Here is a 16,272-nt window from a genome sequence, read left to right as displayed (position 1 = left end):
GCAGAAGAGCAGGCTCCTCCACTAGACCAACAGGGATGAGGCGCAGGCAGGAGCCTTGTGGGTGGAGTAGTGTCTTGAACACCTTACCTGGATCACCTGAAGGCATTGGGGACAGTGCCTTTAAAGTGTAGCCACGCGAGGGGGAGCAGTTACCCTGGCCAGGAGGTACTTCTTGAGGAAGAGGTTGAGGGTTCCCAGATCTGAAATAGGGTGAAGTCCCTTGTTTTGTTTGGGAGTGAGAAAGTAGGGGGAATAGCAAACACTGCCTACTTCTGACACCGGAATCCTCTCTATGGTTCACTTGACCAAGAGACCAGCAACTTCTTTGTGGAGGAAGGACAAATGATCCTTCTTCAGTCGATCGTGAGATGGAGGGAAAGGGGAAGGGAGGATTCGAAGGGAAGAGAGAAGCTCTTTTGAATCGTCTGTAAACCCCACCTGTCAGATATTATGGACTGTCAGTGGTGCAGATGATGGTTGATTCTGCCACCAAATGGCCGCTCATGATCTTGTAGTGCAAGATTAGGAGGGCTTAGATGCTTCAGCTGCATTGGGATTAGTGGCTGTGGCAGACCTCTGGCTATCCAATCCAGGGGATCGGTATGAACCACATCCTCGTCCCCGCATAGACTAGAAAGCCTGGGTGGGGCAGTGGCTGTAATAGGGTTGCTGTAGTTGAAAACTTCTTCTGTAGCCTACGAAAGGGGCAATAGGCAGACTGGGGCTGACGAGGGCAAGTGAGAGGCCCACGAACTTGGCTGTAGCCCGTGAGTCCTAAAGTGCTCCTGCGCCGAGTCTGCCTAGTCTCTGAAGAGACGGTTGCCATCAAAGGGCATATCCATGAGGGAAGCCTGGAGATCTCCTGAGAAGCTAGGTGTTCTCAGCCAGGCATGGCGTTCAAGTGCCACTGTTGTCGAAACCACTCTGCCCAGCGAGTCAGTAAAACACCAAACCACACCTAATTGTGAACTTTGCTGAATCTCTCCAGTTCTTGACCGTTTGGGAAAGCACAGCCCGGGCCTACTATGGGATCTGTGACAGCACAAGCTCAACAGTGTCCCAGAGACTGGGAGAGTAGCAGCCCAATAAGCATGCTGGGTCCACCGACCACAACGCAAGGCTGGTGAAAGAAAACATTTTCTTCCTGACCAGGGGTGCGCCAGGGAATGAACCATGGGAAATAGAGGCTTGGACTACCAAGCTGTGAAAGGTGGGGTGTTGAGTAGGGAAGCTCGGGTCCCAAGTACGGGGTTGGTGGCGGCGGGCAATTGTCCTGTTCGCAGGAGCCCGTGCTGGGCATGGAGCAGGTCATAAGTAGGAAATCTGTAGTGCTTCATTGAAAGTGAGCAAGAGTTTGGAAGAGAAAGATCCTGCTTAAGCACTTCTATCAAGATGCAAGTCTTGACTGCCACCAAGGCAACTTGAGAACCAGGACCTCAGCTGCACTTTTCACCACCTTGTTATAGGATGCTGCCTCCTCCGTAGCCACATTAGGGAGAAAAAGCATACTAGTATCTGGGAATATATCCAGATCATTGGCATACCGACTTCCTCAGCGTAGTCCATTTCCTGGCCTTCTAACTGGTATTTCTCCCCGAAGCCTAGCCAAGTACGGACCTAGGACCCATGGGCCCTGTCACCCATGGAAGGAGCATCGATCTACGCCATTCCACCTTGGTGTTGGATTTCTGGATGTAAATGGGGCTGGCGCTGCTGGCGGCGTCTGGGCAGGTCGCTGTGGATCAGACCCACGGGGTCCCGTCCAAGCCATCGGCACAGAACCCAATGGGGTCTCCTCCAACCCCACGGGCCCGGCGATAGGCAGGAAGGGTTGGTCTGCTCAAATAAATGGCACATTACCTCAAAAAATTCATTGAATTGAGTAGGGATTGATACTGAAAAAGGTGGGAGGCTCGCAATCAGACTTGGCAATGATTACAAGGTACTGTGCTTCAAACATCTATGATCCTTCCTCACATCAGCTGACGAGTGTGGAGAAATTGAAGCAAGTTTCGACTGCTTATGCTTCTTCCCCTAATGTCCTAGAGTAGGAGGAGGAAGACTTGGAGCTCTCGATTGGGACCCCTGAAGAGTCGTGCGATGCGGTGTTGCCTGCCGGGCCACAAGCAGTTCAGGGACCGCTCCCTCAAAGCCTTTCGATGCCATGGCCCAGCAGTCTGAGCACGACTTGGAGTCGTGGTCGTGCTAGACACATCACAGACACACTAGATGTGTGTCCACAACCAGTATGACACATGACAGGGACCACACAGTTTAAAACCTGTCATCCACGAAAAGAACTGATGCTAGCACACCAAGGTGGTACAAAAGGGGGTGGTGATGGACGGAGCATCTGAACCACTCAAACACTCACACCCAGTCAAAAGATCTGGGTTTGATCCATCACCGTTCTTTAGCCCACTCTGCCACCCCAGTTCAGACATGGCTATATGCAAATCAGTTTGACCCTGTGCCTCATGGGAACAGTCCAGCCCGAACTGCCAAGCCATGCCTTCCCTGGACCGGAAACAAGCTTCCGAGGACCGGTTTCTGGCATTCCAGCAGTCTTCAGCCCGGCTTGCTTGAATCCAGTGGCAAAGTGAGCAAGGGACTCACGTCTGAGCATACCCTGCCACACTTATGGCGGCCAAAGCGGTACAAAAGGGGGTGGTGATGGACGGAGCATCTGAACCAATCAAACACTTACACCCAGTCAACAGATCTGGGTTTGATCCATCACCGTTCTTTAGCCCACTCTGCCACCCCAGTTCAGACATGGCTATATGCAAATCAGTCTGACCCTGTGCCTCATGGGAACAGTCCAGCCCGAACTGCCAAGCCATGCCTTCCCTGGACTGGAAACAAGCTTCCGAGGACCGGTTTCTGGCATTCCAGCCGTCTTCAGCCCGGCTTGCTTGAATCCAGTGGCAAAGTGAGCAAGGGACTCACGTCTGAGCATACCCTGCCACACTTATGGCGGCCAAAGCGGTACAAAAGGGGGTCTGAACTGGGGTGGCAGAGTGGGCTAAAGAACGGTGATGGATTAAACCCAGATCTTTTGACTAGGTGTGAGTGTTTGATTGGTTCAGATGCTCCGTCCATTGCCACCCCCTTTTGTACCGCTTTTGGCCGCCATAAGCGTGGCAGGGTATGCTCAGACGTGAGTCCCTTGCTCACTTTGCCACTGGATTCAAGCAAGCCGGGCTGCAGACGGCTGTGATGCCAGAAACCGGTCCTCGGAAGCTTGTTTCCGGTCCAGGGAAGGCATGGCTTGGCAGTTCGGGCTGGACTGTTCCCATGAGGCACAGGGTCAGACTGATTTGCATATAGCCATGTCTGAACGGGGGTGGCAGAGTGGGCTAAAGAACGGTGATGGATTAAACCCAGATCTTTTGACTGGGTGTGAGTGTTTGATTGGTTCAGATGCTCCGTCCATCACCACCCCATTTTGTACAGCACACCAAGGTGTCACCTATATAGGTGGGGCAGACATCACTTCCATTGTGGAAGCTGCCGCACAGAGCCAATAGAAGCCACCTACCAGTGGGCAGGGGTACTGCCCATGCAAAAATCTTCCGGATCCAGCCTGACGCCTGGGAAATTCAAAGGTAAGGAATCTGCAGCTAAAGGTCTCGATCAGATATTATCAACCAATGGGCCCGGTGTGTTAATGCCAGATTGAAGCGATTGATCAGAGCAATTTAGGACGTGATCCTAGAGCATTAAGCTTCGGTTCGATCACAAGTTTGAATCAAGACAACGTATTGAGCTGAGTTGCCACTTACGCTGACGGGCTCATCTCATGTAACCAGCGAGATAGAGTGATAGATAGCCGTCATTTTACCACATTGCAGAAAGTCTTTCCTCTTTGTTCCCTGACTCGCAGGAGTCACTTGATGTGCATTCAGCATAGAGAACTTTTTCTCTTTTAGAGCTGCATAGAGGTCGTTATCGTTCAATCGAACACTTATTAGGTCGCGCTGCCATCGGCTTATGATGAATATCATTGATATTTGCAGAAGTCAGGGGAGACGCTTCAGCCTAGGCATTTAATGGGGGCTCACTCATATGCTTACACTAATGCTGTCTACCGTTCACTTCTAGCCTGGTCTGTAATGAATCCAATGCACCTGTCCCAGCTGAATCTTGGCCTGCGACGTCATACCACATATTGAGTGCACCACCAGTTAGCCCTCCAACCCCCCCCCAAAAAAGAAAGTCCAATAGCATATACTCAGGGAGTCCCTTTTCAAACCTAGGGGAGAGAATGATCAGATGAAAAGGCCCTAGGACTCATTGCACCGGTGCAGTTTATCATTCTTGTCTACTAAAGATAGGTGCGCAGCATATAGCGAGTGCTCGTCCCACCCCCCCAACCTTGGTGACTATTGATTCATCAGAAACCTTGGACTGAATACGACCAAAGTCAGTATTTCATACTAAGTGATTAACAGACAGGGAGGTAGTTTCTGAAAACAGGAGCCACATTATTACTTTTTATAACATTATTACCGTGAACACTATAGGTTGAAGTATCTCTACTGAACGTGGAAATAATGTAGCTGGTGAGTTCTGTAAGTGGGGTGTAGGAAAGTGCCCCTTTTTGCATGGTTATAACCCTCTTTCTGCTTGATGTCTGATACACTTTGACTGGGTGTGCCCTGGGTCCCTGTCAATCAGGTTTCCAGGGCCTGTGTTCTTTCCCAAAACTGTACCTTTGTTTTCACAAATGGCACTCTTGTGGCTCACATAGAAGTCCCTTGTAAATGGTACAACTGATACCAAGGGATTTGTGACCAGAGAGGGTCTCTAAGGGCTGCACCATGTATTGACCACCCTCACAGGCTCCTAAACAAACACACACACTGCCATTGCAGACTGTGTGCTTTGGTGCAGACAAAACTTCGGAGTCGACATGGCACACATCCCAGTGTGCCATGCCCACCAACCACTGCCTGTGGCATAGGTAAGTCACCCCTCTAGCAGGCCTCAAAGCCCTAAGGCAGGGGGCCCATTACCACAGGTGAGGCACAGCTGCATGAGTAATGAGCGCCTGCAGTGTCTGTGACATTCACAGACACCGTAAGTGAAGTGGAGCCATATCAAGTACATGAGCTAGGAGTTTGTCATTACGAATGCCACAGCTCCATGATGGCTTTACTGAATGCTAAGGAGTTTGGTATCAAACTCCTCAGCATAATAAACCCACACTGATGCCAGTGTAGGATTTATTACAAAATGAACTCAGAGACATGTTTCTGACCCACCTGAGGTGGGAGCCCTTGTGCTCTCATGGGTCAGGGACAAAGGATGATTGGGTGGAGGTGCTTCACACTTATCCCAAGCAGGAACAGAATTCAGGGTGGTGAGCCTAAAAAGCTTCCTGCCCTTTTATATGCTAGCCAGGGCCTCTCCAGATTGAGGAGATACCCACCCCCCACGACCAGACCCCGCTTTTGGTGGCAAGGTCAGCGACAAAATTAGTAGTCAGGAGAGTTGTGTCCCCTCTCTGCCAGGTGCCCTGGACCGATGTAACCCCTTCCTTAGGAAATCTTCCGTCTTGAATGGAAGGATTCAACCCAATCAGGTCAGGGGGTTGCTCCCTCCCCAAAAGGAGGAGACATTCTAAGGGTGTAGTCACACTAAAGGCCATCTGCCACTCCCTCTAAATCCAGTAGTTAGGGGCACCCAATAACCTTGATCCTCAGATTCCTGCAACGTAAGAAGACTGACGAACAAGACACCATGCAGCAAAGCAAGAAGACACCTACTGCCTTGCCCTCAGCCCTACCAGCCTGTGTCCGGCTTTTCGAGCATACGAAGAAGACAACGGGTGTCTTGCGGTCAGCAACTTCCAAAACCCCAGGAAGACAGTCACACTTCAATAAAGACCAGATCGAGAGCAGTGACCCTGTCCATAAAACACCAATGATTCCGGATCAGGAGGATCCGTGACCCCTGCCCACTCTGCACCAGAAACCCACGGCCAAGTTCGAGTGGCCCACCTGTCCAGTGAAGTCTCCCCAGTGATCCTGAGCTCATTACCATTGGTGGCTGATCCCTCCTGAACCCCACAAAGGCGCCTGAAGCCTCTTCACTAAGTGTCACCCCCAACCACGACCATCTAGAACCCAGAAGATCCGATAGTTACCCCTTCATCCTCAGCCCTCCCGCCTTGGGGAGCTCAAACAACGACACCTCTACCTCCCTCTGCCCTCCAACTTACCTGACAAGTCGGTGGTCACCTTCAGCCAGCCTCCAGATCCAACCCTGCAGACTCTTAGTGCAATCGACATTGAAACACATTGGGCTCCCAATGCAGATATTGCGCCCTGCACCCGGCTATCCCTGTACCGCCGATGGTGTAGCCTCGGGGCTGCTTTGTGGCCCTCCCCAGTGCCGGAGCCTCTGCCCTGAAAATGCAGGTGCTTACCTGAAAACCCTACCTTTTCGAGGTATCCCCAGTCCCCATTGCTTTACATTTGGCCCTGTGACCTCTGCAACCGATTGCCCCAGTGCCGCTGGTGGTGCAGTATCTAACTGAAACTGAACCTTGCCCTGTATTGGCCAAAAACCCTTAACACTGGAATTGTAAATCGGGTACTTACCTGCTAATGCTTAGCATTGTTTTCCTCTCATAGGATTGCACTGTTTGTTACATATTACATACAACAGTTTATCTATTGCAAAGTTCTACTGTTCCAAATCGATTCTACAAAAGTACTCTATTGTTGTAAAGCACTTCTTCTACCATGAAAAACAATTCATTCTACATTTTGAAAGTATTACCGCTTTTAAAACTGTTACTTACATGCAACTGAGTATTTCTTGCTTCTAGAAAAAAAAGAACACAAAACATTTTGTACAAAACATTTGGTCCGGATCCAGTCTTTGAGTGTGTATCATTTCGTGTCTGAGTGTGTACAACAAATGTTTAACACTACCATCTGAGAACCCTAACTGCTCGACCACACTACCACAAATAGAGCTTTTAATATTATCTACTTGAGCCTCTTTAAGCCTCTGGGAATTCACTGGACTCTGTGCACACTATACCTTACTTTGGTATAGTATATACAGATACAGCTTCCTACAGTGGCAGAGTCATATAATCCAGCATCACAGGCTCTGACTGCATCCAATATTGTTACAGATACCGGCGATATTAGATGCTGGAGACAGCCGGCAGTCCTGTGATCTGACTAGCCCTCCCGACTGTGCAGAAAATAATTTTCAAATTTAGTGGGCGATTTGCAAAGCTGTCTGTTGCCCTGTGTTCTCCCAGGTGCTCACAGAGTTAGTGCAGGCTGACGTAGCGGCTCATGCCTGGTGCCCTCCATGACTGCCTCAGAGTGCAGCCATCTTTGCAGGCGCCATACCAGCTAAACGGGTAAATCGTAGCAGGAAGGTCTTCCAGGACCCTGTTTCCAAAGTCACGCAATACCAGCAGAATACGAGCCTCATCAGACCAGTGTTTGCTTAACGGTCAGATTCAATCAAGCGGGACAGGAGCAGATAAGCAGAGCTCTTAATATAGATTAAAAATTTAAAATATATACATGACCATTACGCAGTAAAACTATTTACATAATTAAGAAACAAAAATCATGTGATGTGGGAATATCAACAGACGGGGACTAGACATAGTGCAGATATGTGCAGTATGCTCTAGTACTGCATATGGCTATATGACAAAATATTGAAAAACGAAATAGCGACTTACCAACATTTTTTTTTTACACTACCGTTAACCTAAATATTGTCAACCTATACTTATAACAGGAATGACAAAAATATTGTGTCAAGAATGTAGTTAAAACGAGGTAAGAAGGAATTTTTAAATAAATATAAACTTTTAAGTATTATATTTGACATATATTACAGTTGAACTCATTACACTGTAAACTAAATAGATGTATCGACCTATATATATTTACACAAACACCCACAAATATTTGTTCAAAAGAAAACATTACATAAAACATTTAAAAACATTTATGGAGAAATAGTAGCAGTGAAGTCAAAAACAAATTAAACAATATATATGTAGTCGATTAAGATATAAGCACATTTCAAAATTGACAAAAAAAATTATCAATCACAAAAACAATGTTGAAAAGCATATAAAAATAATACATCAATACAAAAATGTCAATAAAATAATGTCAATTGATAAATTCGAACTTGGAATACAATATAACAATAGTATAATAAATATAAATAATTATTTCTAAACATTACACAAAATATGTATCTTTAAAGACCGCAATTTATTATTTCCACTCGATCCCATAAAACAGTAGCGAGTGTTCCCCAAAATGAAAAAGCCAATAACTCACTTTACCTTTGGCAAAATAGGCAGTGGCAATGCAATGGAAATCTGTGTAGCCTCCCTCGATACCACTATGGTGTATGGAAGTGATTCTTTTGGTGCAGGCAAAGAGTACGACCCTTCGCAGAGAAGAAGGCACAACCCTTCTTGACTTTACAACACACACTAGAGACTTCATTGGACCCCCATAGGTTTCCAACTTCAGCCTCAAGCACACTCTCTCCCAGAATCCAATTACTGGACCAATCACCCCATGCTTGTCCCCTGTTGCTCCCTTGAACTGCTGTCATGTTTGCACTCAACATATAGAATGATACCCACTACATGGGTTACCTCAAAATTATTCTTATAGGTAAATATTTTCATTAACAAATAGTCTCTGATGGCAAGGGGGAGAATTCAGCTTTATTAGGTCCTTTCCAATTTATGTATTCCAGTGTTCTGAAGCTGTTAACAGACCATGGCTCCTATGATAACAAAAATATCCCCTTAGTTAAGACATGCCATGCTCTGTTCAGCATAAAACTGTCGATACAGGCCCCTTGTCGTAATGCACATTACCACATTATATATGCTCCTTGTTTGTCAAATACATGGGTCAGCATAACTACAGAACGAGCTTTGTAATTATGCCTTGGGAGAATCAATAAAAATACATTAAAAACTATCATCGGAAAAAAATATATAATAAATAAAAAAATAAACTCCTAAATACAGTATATTAAAAATATATTTGAAATAAATAATTAAAACATTTCACAGTACATAAAAAAATCTGAAATTAGGATATCTCGTATTAAAAAACCTAGTTACCAATCAATCAAATATTAACTAACTTCTCACCCTATAGCAAACCAGCCACTACTGGAATAACAATTAAAAAAAGTTGCAATAAAAAAATGACTATAAACAAATAATTTAAACAAATCTAATAAACGTTTACATAATTAATTGTGAATTACATAATTAAATAGCAACAAATTAACATTCATATAAAAATATTTAATTTAAATATAAGTTCCACCTCTTTCCACAACAACCCAAATCAATAACCCACAAAACAAATTAATTCTTAATATAGATAAAAATATATACTTGTATACATGACCATTACGCAGTAAAACTATTTACATAATTAAGAAACAAAAATATTTTACATTACAAAATTATATCTCTAATTTAATTTACATCCAACCCTATTACACTACAAACCCAACAACACGCAACATTATAAATTACAAAGTTACCTAAAAAATTAAGCATTTGTATATTTCAAACCTTAATTTAAAAAATAATTATATTGACATTATTTGCAACAAAATATTGTAAATAACATTAAAATATAAAAATTAATTAACTGCTATGTTTAAGTAAGCCATAGCAAAGAAAACATTATTTAAAAACAATATTAAATACCTAACAAAAATGATACTCCTGACAAAAATATTCTGTTACATGATAGTTTTGTTCTAACAATATTCTTGACACACTATTGAGGTGTTACAATATTTGCAACTCAATAGTTTGTCCAATCATCCTGCATGATGTTTGGTGGAGGGTGAAGAACATTTAGCAGATGCCAAGTGCCAGCCTTGGCCACTTGTCGGAGTCCACTCTTTGAGCCTTCTGCCACAATGATCATGATAGCTGGAGCCTGAAATGTAAGTGTCAGGCTACAGAGCAATACCCCTACCTGACCCTGGGACTAGGCAAAGGGGCTGCTAGTTTCTGAAGTTCTACAGTGCAGCGCCTGCCATAAGGCAAGAGTCAGTACTTTAAAAAAGTTCACTTCCTTTGTTTGGAATACAGCAAGAATTGCATCACTAGTTTCTCAACGGATTAATTGGGCCTTAAAGAGTTACATTTCCAATTTTTAGTCCATATCTACTTTTCTCAATCAGCCTTACTGAGAACAGGGGGCAGTAAAACGATTACAATAAAACCTCCATTGACTACAACCTAGATATGTCAGGAAATGTTATATTAGTTCACTAGAAAAATATGGGCGAGGCGTATTTTTAAACAATGCAATCGCTGAGTATAACCATCCGTTATCTTTCAATAGCACAGGGAGACACCACCATGTGGGGGGAATCTAAATCTACACTTAATGAATCAACCGGTTATGTTATTTATTGTAATACAAAAGCTTTTAACTATGAAGTTTGAGATCTTGCTCGGATATCCTCACACTGCAGATCATTGGGGAATGTATTGATGGCCAGCCTAAATGTGATGTACTAGCCCAAGGAAACATTAATGCTTCTCTACGGAATGTACCATAAGTATCATGCTTTCATGGATTGTTGATGCTGTAACTGTCATGTATCTCTGATGTCCGCAACTAATAAAGGTTTAAAAAAAAACAAAAAAAAAAACTATGAAGTTTGAATTACAAGTAGCTACACTCTTACCCAAGGCGCAGCCATAAACCTTGTGACGACGCTAGTCACACCCCACTGAAAACTGTTTTCACCTATAATGTCATGGTTAATTCTCATGTTTGCCCTGAAATAATCTGATCTGACAACTCTTTTGTACATAAGATTTTCATTCACATTTGGTAATTCAAACACACTTACGCTACAGTTATGCAGGCTTCTCTGACCACTTGCGACCGGAGGTCTTTGACTGAAAGCTTGAATGCTGAATCAAGCAACCGCAAATGCTGGAAAAAACAGTCGTAGTCTGCAGCTCCAGCAACAAGTAGTGATCTGACCTTTTTGAGCTGAAAAATAGCAAAATTAGACCTATAAGTTCATCAGTATGAGTAACAAGAAAAATATTTTCCAATATATTTAGTTTATTACTTCTTTATAAATACAGTAAAAAGCTCATAATCAAACAATTTTATGGACGGAGAAACCGAGGGACAAGATGTTGAATAAAAATTTGTATATTAGAATAATCAAAACATTCATTAGGCAACGTTTCCCGTTAAGCTACCTTGAGCAAATTTCCCTTGAAGACCTCATTTACTTCAAGGGGCAGAATGTATAGATCTGAACAACCATTTTCCTATGCCTAGTAAGGAAAGTACATGGTCTACTTACTATAGAGACACATACTGGACCACTTCCTTCAGACATAAGGGATAAGTAGGCCGCAGTATGGAGATAATTTCCATCCAGAACTAGAAACACATAAAAACACCAAAGGTGGTGCTTAGGAGACATGACCTGTGAAGCGGTGTTCCACCTAGCAGTCTGATGCTTAATCACTCCGAGATTTCTTTTGAAGTTAAACTTCAGGTCCTAATCAACTTTCACCTAGATATGAATGGAATATAGGACTGCTAGTGAAGCACATTAACATTTGAAAATAGAGGTGCTGCATTTATGGACGGAAGAAGACTCTGTGCAGGTACAAACGTGACGAGAGTTGCTGACATGTGCAGGCCGACAAAGCTGCAAGAGTAAAAAAGAGCTGCATGTAACACTGGTAATACAGAGACTGTAAATATGAGCTTCAGGAAGGGAGGCGTATCTTGGAAATCAGTAGCCCTGAATGTCTGAAGAGACAGAAACTGGTTGAGCTTGGAGAGGTGAAGTTAATGTGAAAATAACATCAAATCCAGACAAAGTCCTCAGCAGCAAATGAATAATGATGGAGGAAAAATCAAGCCAAACACAAAGGACAGTCACCAGAAAAAAACACGAAGACAGAAGAATGCCATTGCGGTAATACTCTGGGGATACATTTTGGGACACTTGATTTCCAAAATGAGGAGAATCTCTCTTCAAGGCCTCGACAAATGATTAAAATGAAGAAGGAACGTGTTTGATACAGGGCTGATTAGCAGCATGGGACACCATGAGGTAGGCAGCATTTCTTTTGTTCAGTGCTCCTTTGAAATGATCAGGCCAGCAGTCTGCACAAAGTGACCTGCCTGTGTGAAAATGATGCATCATTTCTGTGTAGGGTTTTCCCGTTTTCTAACGAAGTGTGGGGAGGTGGTTATCATGTTACCCTAAAGTGTCTACAAAGTATGCATTCCGGACATTGCATGCAAACTGAAGGTTTTCCCAGAGTTTCAATGATGAAGAGAAATATTAGAAAATCGAATATGCTGAATATGACTCTTACACTGGAAGAAAAGAAAGACACATGCAATCTACTGGATCAACCCTGAGGTCACAGAGCATTGAAATATCTAGGAATTATGTTGGCAAGACATATGAAAGTAGAGTACAGAACTACCCATCTTCAAACTGTTTAGCGATCTAGCAGTGGAGCTGACAATGTGGAAAGGATGCTAAATATTAGAGCATGGTAAAATAATGACTGTGAATATTTTTATACATGTATATCTTTAAAAGGTTTTGCTAGTGAGGGTGCATGAATGAGACCTATGACATGACTATCACACCGGTGTGCTTCATTTACAGTGCCAAAAGGAAAACTAACATGCATAGGTAGGCTGCTAGTAAATCAGAGGATAAAGTTGTCAGACTGGATTGAGGTGGATTGCATTAGTAAGATACACATAAAACACTTAAAGATTTAAATCTCCCCCAGGTCTCAATTTCTGATGCCTTATTAGCTGATATTAGTAGGTTTCCACACATTTTTTGCTCACTCCCGTCCTCTGATCAGACCGTGAATACGGTCCCTTCATGTCTTAGCTCACCCAATGAAGCTAAGGATCTTACTGCCATCTACTTCAACGCCCGCTCCATTCCCAAACATACATTGAAAATATGGAGCCTTCTGACTCTGAAGCCCCGGACTTATGTTTCGTGTCCGAGACCTGGTTACACGAGAACGCTACTCCGGATCTTCACATAGCCTTCCCTCCGAATTATAAAATAATGCGACATGATAGGAAGGACTCCAGGGGGGTGGACTTCTGATCGCAGCAACTCACAATATAGACATCGGCTGCATAGAGAGTATTGTGTTCGACCGCACCTAAATTATGGTGTTTAAAATCATTGGGGTTTCAAATGAGGTCTGGAAGGGGGCCCTGCTCTATCGGCCACCCGGAACTAAGGGAGAGTTTGCTAACTCTCTGCTAGAGATTATCGCCCCTCATGTCCTGACTTCAGATAAATTTCTTTTGATTGGCGACTAACTATCATGCGGATGAACAACTAGATGCCGAGACTGAAAAACTAATCTCCAATATGCGCAATCTCAACCTCAGTCAGAAGATTGCCGGCCCGACCCATCGGGCAGGCCATACCCTTAACCTCCTCTTCACTAACTCCCCTGATATTATGGCCAGCCTTCCCATCTCATTGCTCTGGACGGACCATTACCTCTCGAAATTTACTATCCCTACTCCTACGATTGAACTAGTCCCTACAGAGGAAGCAACATTTCGCAGGCCCCTGAATAAAATTACACTTTCCTCTTTCTCTAAGCATTTCCAGTCCGAGTCAATAAATCTTATCAAAGGAGTTAGTGCTGCTGCCCAGCATCTTGAGGTCACCATAGAAAAAGTATTGGACAAAATTGCCCCTCGGTGTAGGGCCAAGTGTAAGTCTAGGTCTGCCCCATGGTTCACGGAACAGCTAAAAAGCGCTAAATTTCTAACAAGAATTGCTGAGAAAAAATGGCGAAAAAACAAATATCCAGCAGACGGCAATGCTTATAAAACCGCGCATACTAACTATATGCGGGATATAAGGTCGGCGAAGCGAGCATATTTAACGGAGCGCATAAACAAAGCAGAAAATTCCTCCAAAGAATTATACCAAATCTTAAGAGAATTTACCACCCCCAAAAATCCATCGTCCACTCCTAATTCTAGAGAATGGACTGAAGCTCTCTCGAAATTCATTGAGGATAAAATAATCACTATATACGAGTCCTTTTCTCCTGGTCAAATTCTAAGGCAGTTTGAAGGGCCACTATTCACCCCTGATGATCCATCTCAAAGCTGGAATGAATTTGAAATGTTTGATAAGGATAAGACTCTGTCAGTTGGGTTAAAAATTAAGTCAGGCTCCCCCAAGGACCAGGTCTCCCCCCAAACTGTTCACCACACTGGCCCCTGCCCTGGTAGAATGCCTAACCAGTCTCCTAAATACATTTCTTTTAGAGGCAGATTTTCCCACTATATGGAAGGCAGCCAGAATTAGGCCAATACTGAAGAAACCCGGAGCAGACCCTAACATTCTGCTGAATTATCGACCGATCTCTCTGTTGCCGTACTTTGGAAAGATATTGGAATCCTTTGTCAACAGACAGTTGGTGAGCCATCTTGAGAACAAGGGGCTGCTAGATCCCTCCCAGTCAGGCTTTCGTGCTGCTCATAGCACCGAGACAGCACTGGTCGAGGTCGCAGATAATATCAGGCTGGCCCTGGATAAACATCAATCAATAATCCTAGTCCTCCTTGATTTGTCTGCGGCCTTCGACACCATCTCCCACCGCATTCTTATTCAACAGCTGTGGGAGATTGGTGTCAGAGGGAAGGTTCTGAAATGGTTTTCCAGCTATCTATCCAACCGCACGACTACCGTCCAAGTGGGCCGGAACACAGCAGTCACTCGGTCTGTTAATATGGGTGTTCCGCAGGGTTCCATTTTGAGCCCTACGCTCTTTAATGTTTATATGACAACCTTGGCCAAAGTGATTATGGCGTTCGGCTTTGAGGTCCTATCCTACGCCGACGATACCCAGATTCTGGTTACTCTAGGCCCCAACCTCGATGAGACAAAGTTCCGATTTAAAAACTGTATGGTCGAAGTTCAGAACTGGATGGGTATCAATCGTCTGCAGCTTAACTGCAATAAAACTGAGATCATGCTGTTTGGAAAGGCTGCGGATCACTGGGCGCAGGACTGGTGGCCAGCACAGCTTGGCGACTGTCCGACCCCCAAGGAATCAGTGCGGAACCTGGGATTTCACATGGATAATAAGTTATCCATGAAGACCCAAACCAACCACATTGTTGGTACCTGTTTTGGACTTATGCGCAGTCTGTGCAAAGTCTTCAAGTGGATTCCAGCAGAGGCGCGGAAACCCTTAGTGCAGGGTCTAATTTTAAATAGGTTAGACTATGGGAATTCGCTCCTACTAGCGATTAAAGAGCACCACCTGAAGAGATAACAGATTCTTCAGAACAATGCAGCGTGATTGGTCTTAGACCTTCTCCGAAGATCGCCGTCCGCCCCATGCCTCAAAAGCCTTCATTGGCTACCTGTGAAGAAGCTAATTATGTTTAGAACACTATGTCTCGTTCACAAACATATGTATGGGAACGGCCCTAAATATTGGTCCCACAAACTTACTTGGTATGTTCCCAGAAGGCAACTGAGATCTAGCACCGAATCATTGCTTGCCCCGCTGAGAATACAAACCGCCAGAAATTGGGGTTGTGCTTTTTCCTTTCTTGCCCCTTCCCTCTGGAATAAGATGCCCCTGAACCTGCGCACGACCTCAGAACACACCTGCTTTCGCAAGAGGCTGAAGACCTGGCTGTTTGGAAACTAACTGTCTTCATCCTGTCTGTGCGGTCTGCAAGCGCCATGAGACTCTTTGGATGGGATATGTGCGCGTTAAAAAATGCCCGACTTGAATTGACAATGATTGAAGGAATTGAGGAAAAACAATGTTAGAAAAGAGGAATACATTGCAAGTGAAACAGAGGACAGGCAAAAGAAAGTGCAGAACATGTCACACCCTGAACAAGGCCCTCATAGGTGCAAGAATGCAAGTGATTATAACAACATAATGGAAACCAGTCATCAGCAACACATAATTCCTAAAAACATAAGCTGAGAAACTTCAAACATAAAAGTCATCATTTGGTCAGTACAAAGATTCCTGATTATTAAAGTGACCAGGGTAGTTTAAAAGGGGCTGCGAGGTGACACCGACAGGGATCCATTTCTTACCTGTCCCTTTGGGCCGTTATGACCGAAGCAGTCTTCACGCAGAGAAACGGACGCGTGACTTTCGTGGTGCGCCAACTAAGAGAACAGCCCCAC

General features: G+C 44.3%; 1 protein-coding gene across 26 annotated transcripts in view; it reads right to left on the bottom strand.

The window, feature by feature from the left end:
* Nucleotides 1-16,272, bottom strand: part of CLASP2 (cytoplasmic linker associated protein 2) — a 2,039,150-nt gene that overhangs the window by 1,164,824 nt on the left and 858,054 nt on the right. For all 26 annotated transcript variants that reach the window (XM_078688301.1, XM_078688302.1, XM_078688307.1 and 23 more), the window contains one exon: nt 10,915-11,060. In XM_078688301.1, the coding sequence (XP_078544427.1) occupies nt 10,915-11,060 (146 nt within the window). The remainder of the gene's footprint in view (nt 1-10,914; nt 11,061-16,272) is intronic.

Source organism: Lissotriton helveticus, chromosome 4_1 (genome assembly GCF_964261635.1).
Source record: "Lissotriton helveticus chromosome 4_1, aLisHel1.1, whole genome shotgun sequence".
In the NCBI taxonomy this organism is placed as follows: Eukaryota; Metazoa; Chordata; class Amphibia; order Caudata; family Salamandridae; genus Lissotriton; species Lissotriton helveticus.
Note: the sequence above shows the minus strand (reverse complement) of the source record. Positions and strands in the feature narration are given on the sequence as shown.